Below are 5,921 nucleotides of genomic sequence, written 5' to 3'. Positions count from 1 at the left end.
TTTCTATGTTTCGTAGCATTGCATTTTCTTATTTGTCATCTCTTTAAATTTTTTGTTTGTTTGTGATTTCTTTGGCAGGTACTTGGTCCCAAAATGATGGAAAACAGAAAACCTTTTGAATTGCGCAAAGTCTTAATCGTTTACAATTTTGCGCAGGTACTCTTCAGCGCCTGGCTATTCTATGAGGTAAGTGTGTGTGTATTTGTACTTAACTAACTTAACTACATATATAATCAAGTTGGTAATATTTAACCATTTTGTTCCGCCATTAACAGTCCTGCATTGGTGGTTGGTTGAATGGCTATAATATCAGATGTGAACCTGTGGACTATTCATATTCCCCAGGAGCGTTGAGGGTAAGTAGGAGATGATCATTTTATGGGTAGAAAAAAATTTTTAACTTTAGTTAGAGGAAATAATTTTGGACAATTTAAAGTGAAAAAGATCCAGGTTTTTTTTAAGCAAGTAACGTTTAATAAGTTATATGTATTAGAGGTTTACGCCGACAGGCTTTGCGGCGGCGGTGTGGCCAACTTTAAAAGGAATTGGCGTCTGAAAACGCCGGCGCTACTGCCCATAAGGAAGATTCCAAAGAGCCATGAGGCTCTTGTCAAGGTCATCAGATCTGCACCGTTAGTTCGATTTTCAAAAGTAAGGAGTCAAATTAAAAGGCCTGGGCTGTAGATGTGCAATAGGGTTTTACTTTTTCGTAAGGAGTTGCCACCTGTCAAGCAATTTAATTTTAATTATTAATCAGATCCACATCGTTCGTTCGATTTTTAAGGTCAGGCGTCAAATTAAAGAGCTTGGACTGCACATGTAAAATGAGGTTTTCCTTTTCGAAAAGAGTTGCCACCTTTCAAAAAATCTCATTTAAACGATTTAATAAGTTAAATCTATTATTACAATATGGGTATCAATCGAAATGGTATTGGAAAGGCCTTATTTCTTAACTACATATAAGAGGGTTGCCACCTGTTAACAAAACCAAGTGCAACTTAACTTAAGAATATTGTGTAATTGAAATATGATCACAATTTGGGTGTCGGACGAAAGAATTTTAAGCCGGTTTCGGTTTGAAAAAAAAATTTAATATGGGTTAGAAACAAAGGAATGCTAAGATATCTTTACCTTGAACATTTGGAATATTTTTACGGTTTACGGTTTACCTGATTAAAATGATAAATTCAAATTAGTTAAAATGTTAAATGAATTATTACAATATGGGAATCAATCGAAGTGTGTTTAATAAGGCTTTATTTTTGTACTAATTTTAAGGGCGTTGCCAAATGTTTAAAAAAAAACAATTCTACTAAATTCATCAGGTAATTGAAATATGTATCAAATTATCAGACGAAAGAGAAAGAAAATAAATTTTACTTTGAAAATACTTTTGAAGAGGGTTGCCACCTATTGGAAGAGTCGAATTAAGTTAACTTGCATTTATACTAAATAATAATATATACTAAATTATAATAAAATGTGGGTGTCAAACGAATGAGTGTTTCGAAATGAATTTGAAAAACTTTATTTCTGAACTATATTTAGGACGATTGCCATATCTTTAGAAAATCAGATTCAAAATATGGATGGGAAACGGAAAAGTGGTACGATTTTTTTTTGTGTGAACATTTAAAATATTTAATAGGTATTTGAAAAGGGTTGCCACCCGTTTAAATTAAAATTATTTAATAAGTTAAATGAATTATTAACACATGGGATCAATCGAATGTGTTTAAAAAGGCTTAACGCTATATTTAGGAGAGTTGCCACTTATTTGGGAAATCGAATTCAAGTTAATTAATCAGTTAATTGAAGTTGTATCACAATGTCAACCGAAAGACAATTAAGAAGATTCTAGTTTCAAAATTATTTTGAAGAGGATTGCAACATGTTTGAAAAGTTGAATTTAGTTAACTTATATACGAGCCAAATAAAATATTAAAACATGAGTTCAATTGAGATAGATTTATGAAAGCTTTAGTTAGAAAATAATTTTAATTAGAGTTGCCACCTTTTCAAAAATTCATATCTATATAAATATATATAAAACGCGAGGCAGTTTTTGTGAAGATCATCAAATCTGCATTGTAGATGTGCAATAGTAATAAAGTTCCGAAATCTGTCTTGACTTAGAAACGGTCGTATAGATTTTGATGAAATTTGGCACACTGATCACCTAAAAATCTGCCTTACATTTGTTTTACATATGTTTTAAGTTTTTAAAGCCTGCCTGAAGGCTGCCGCCTATTTAAAAAGCTAAATTAAATTTTGGCGTTTTAACGCCATGCGGGTTTACTAGTCTCAACACGTCATCTCGTCAGTGTTAGGCATGCGCCATGTCAATTCAGATTATAATTATATTTAGTTCATTATTGAATTAGTTTTAAATTTAAATATTGTTAATATTGTTAGGTTATTGAAGTAATTTGTGGAGCTATTAGTTTATACATTTTTTTAATAATCTTATCTGCCAATATGTTAAATTACGGAGTTATTACGATTTTTTTCGGGTTGTAGATTGAAAACAAGGGTAGTCTGCTTTTTCCAACAGATTTACCCATCAACTCCCACCAGAAAGGGCATTTTTGACCCCCATTTTAAAAAATGGCTTATAGATGGAGAAAAATTAATAAGAATAAGAAAATAAAATCATTTTCTAAAAACTAATAAGATTAAAAAAACTATTTTTATTTTTAAAACATTAAAATCTATATATTAAAAAAAATGCAGTAGAAAAAAATTTAATAAAAGCAAAAAGAAAATAAAAATCAGTACCGGGAAAGTCGACCCGGATCGCTCGAATGAAACACTGGTACTTTGCATACTCGGCTATTTCGACTATTGGCGCAGCGGGAGCACAATCAAACAAACAAGTGCTTTCTGTAAAAAAAAGTTGACAAGGGTGTTTTTTTCTTGTAAACCTTTCGTGCCAGACAGATAAACAATGTCTTTCAAACTAACTTGCCGACTGCATTTCAATTGTCCCACAAATGACTTTCAACCATCTTAGCCAGAATTGCCCTGTTAGTCAACGAAACTTTGGTTTCTGTATTTTTGTGTTAGCGTCACGCTGTCTGTGAAAGCAGAAAAATACAAAAGAAACTAAAGACCTCATTAAAATCAACAAAAACTGGCAACGTTAAAATATGCGCAGATTTAGGGTGTGTCTAGCTTTGATTTCAAAATAAAATAGCGTTTACATATACTAAATACATACATAAAAAAAAGAGATGGTTGATTGCATAGAGAAGTTGGCCATTATAAAGATTTTTCTTTGATACAAAAAAAAAACTAGCTTCGTTCAGTTGATGCCAAAATTTTTTCACTTCTTAAATCATGCAAGTGTTGATAATCCGGAATTTAATTAATGCGCATATATTAATTTTTTTTTTTGTTGGTTAAATTTCATAAGCGAAGTCTGGACCAATGAACAGGATTATTCTAACAAGGAGCATAATAGTATGAATAATTAGTGATAAGCAAACAATGAGCAAATTTTGGTTTTTGTACGTACATATGTATGTATGTAAGTGGCTATGCTAAAATGGGGTAAATAAGCATGAAAAATGTCATCCGCATAGTAAGCTTTGAATGTCAACAAAATTGCGAATATTATTATGCCATCAGAGACGTTTGTTTTCAATTAAGTTAAATAAGTGGAACTCATTTATTTGTAAGCGATATTTCTACGCGCATGGAGAGTTCAGGATGAAGGCGAAAAAAGTAATTGAAAAATAAATTTTTGATTATTTACGCAGTGGAGCAGACGTTTAGTGCCTCAAGCACGCACTTTGTAATAAGTTACAAATTTTGATTTATACGGTTTTGGTTATAATAAATGAATGCTTGTTTGAGTAATTGTATATGTATTTTTAATGACACTAACAAAAATTTAGGGCAGAGACTCATAGCGCGAGTTTGGTCATCGGATTTTTGTTTTATCGATGAGTCCTTAAAAAATTTTCTGCTACTTATTTACATATATGAAGGGAGCTATATTTTTAATTAGCTCTCCGCCCTGAAATTTGTACATACAGTGGCGAAAATATAAATGCGGATGCGACATTTTAACAAGTTTTGGCTATTTTGCTTTGTTTTTTTATTGTTTATTTTTCTATGAAAGTAAAGCTTATCGCCTAACAAAGATTATGAAAAATTTCAAACTTTATAAAAAAATAGCAAAATTCGACAAAGTTTCAGCAAAATTTCGAACATTTTTATTAGATTTCTTATAGATATTTTAAATAGGCTGCTAAATTTTAATACTCGTATATTAAAGTGCAAGTTTTAAGCGGCTACAAAATAACGTTGATTTTTTGCAATTTTTTTCTTGAAAGTGTTGCTCATTTTCTCAATATCAAAAATTGTCGAACATACTTTGTATAGAAAAAAGGCAAAAATTAACGGTGTAATAGTCTATAAAACTGAATATCAAAAAAGTTTCGTTCTTTGAATTATAAATTGTCCAAAATTGTTTTCCAACCACATCGAAAAATAAAAATAAAAACTACAAAATAACTTTAATATACATACCTTTGGTTCAAATATGTTTTCCCTTTTTCATTCACTTCAGGTGGCACGAGGCTGTTGGTGGTACTACATCTCGAAATTCACAGAATTTTTCGACACTTTCTTCTTTGTGATGCGCAAGCGCTACGATCAAGTGTCGACGCTGCATGTAATCCATCACGGCATTATGCCCTGCTCTGTTTGGTGGGGTGTGAAATTCACACCCGGCGGCCATTCGTCGTTCTTCGGCTTCCTCAACACCTTTGTACACATAATTATGTACACCTACTACATGTTGGCTGCCATGGGACCCAAAGTACAAAAGTATTTGTGGTGGAAGAAATATCTTACTGTCTTGCAGATGATTCAGTTTGTGTTAGTCATGGTGCACTCATTCCAGTTATTCTTCAGAAACGATTGTAACTATCCAATTGGTTTTGCTTACTTTATTGGTGCGCATGCGGCCATGTTCTATTTCCTATTCTCCGACTTTTACAAACAGGCGTACCTCAAGCGTGAGCAGAAGGTGAGCTTATATGAAAGATAAAAAAATAAACATAATTACATACATACATATTAATGCACTAGGGTGGTCCTTAAAGTATCAACATCATGGAATACGTCTTTATTTTGTTCTTAAGTACAAAATAAAGACATCCATATAATTTTTTTAGTCGCAAAAATTTGAGGAAATTTTTACTATAAATCTGATAAATTTAACATGAAATTGAAACTTATTCATATAAATTCATACAACTTTTGTCGAATTTTTGCGATTTTTTTTTTTAATTTAATTTTCTCAAACCCTGGTTGTTGATACTCGTATTTTTAAGGGCAACCCTAATACACATACAGTGCTGGACAAAAGTATGGGCACATAGAATTTTTCACAATTTTTGTATTCTAATTTATTTTCAATAATTTTTTATAAAAATGTAGTTCGTCCTACACCAAAAAAAATAAAGAGTAAATCTCTAAACTTTGTGCAAAACTCAGGCAAACGCAATACTAATTTGCAACTTTCTATTCAGATTGATTTTAAATTCTAGGTACGCAGTTTTATTGTCCAACTAATTTTAGTATAAAAAATCGCGTTAATTTTTGACAATTTTTTTCACCCAGGTTCTTCCAGTCACCTTAAACTAAAAAAAAATGCCAAAAATCAACGCGATTTTTAGATACTTCAAACTTGCACTTCGTTATACTAAAATTGAATGGGCAAAACTGAAGTCTTAGAATTTTTCTAAAAAATCTAATTAGAAAGTTGCAAATTAGTATGGAAATTTATTGAATTTTCCTGACTTTTGCACAAAGTTTACAGATTTTGTTTTTTGGTGAAGTACGAACTATATTTTTTTTTTTAATATTGAAAATAAATTAGAATAAAAAACTTTACATATATTGCGAAA

The 5,921-nt window shown here is 31.2% G+C and overlaps 1 protein-coding gene across 1 annotated transcript in view; it reads left to right on the top strand.

Moving 5' to 3' along the window:
• LOC118737162 (elongation of very long chain fatty acids protein-like) overlaps positions 1 to 5,921 on the top strand; it is a 92,396-nt gene that overhangs the window by 67,585 nt on the left and 18,890 nt on the right. The window contains exons 3-5 of the mRNA XM_036467503.1: positions 79 to 186; positions 276 to 356; positions 4,577 to 5,038. Of these exons, the coding sequence (XP_036323396.1) occupies positions 79 to 186; positions 276 to 356; positions 4,577 to 5,038 (651 nt within the window). The remainder of the gene's footprint in view (positions 1 to 78; positions 187 to 275; positions 357 to 4,576; positions 5,039 to 5,921) is intronic.

This window comes from Rhagoletis pomonella, unplaced genomic scaffold (genome assembly GCF_013731165.1).
Source record: "Rhagoletis pomonella isolate Grant_MI unplaced genomic scaffold, Rhpom_1.0 Rhpom_scaffold_00004, whole genome shotgun sequence".
In the NCBI taxonomy this organism is placed as follows: Eukaryota; Metazoa; Arthropoda; class Insecta; order Diptera; family Tephritidae; genus Rhagoletis; species Rhagoletis pomonella.
This window is presented reverse-complemented; position numbering and strand designations above follow the sequence as displayed.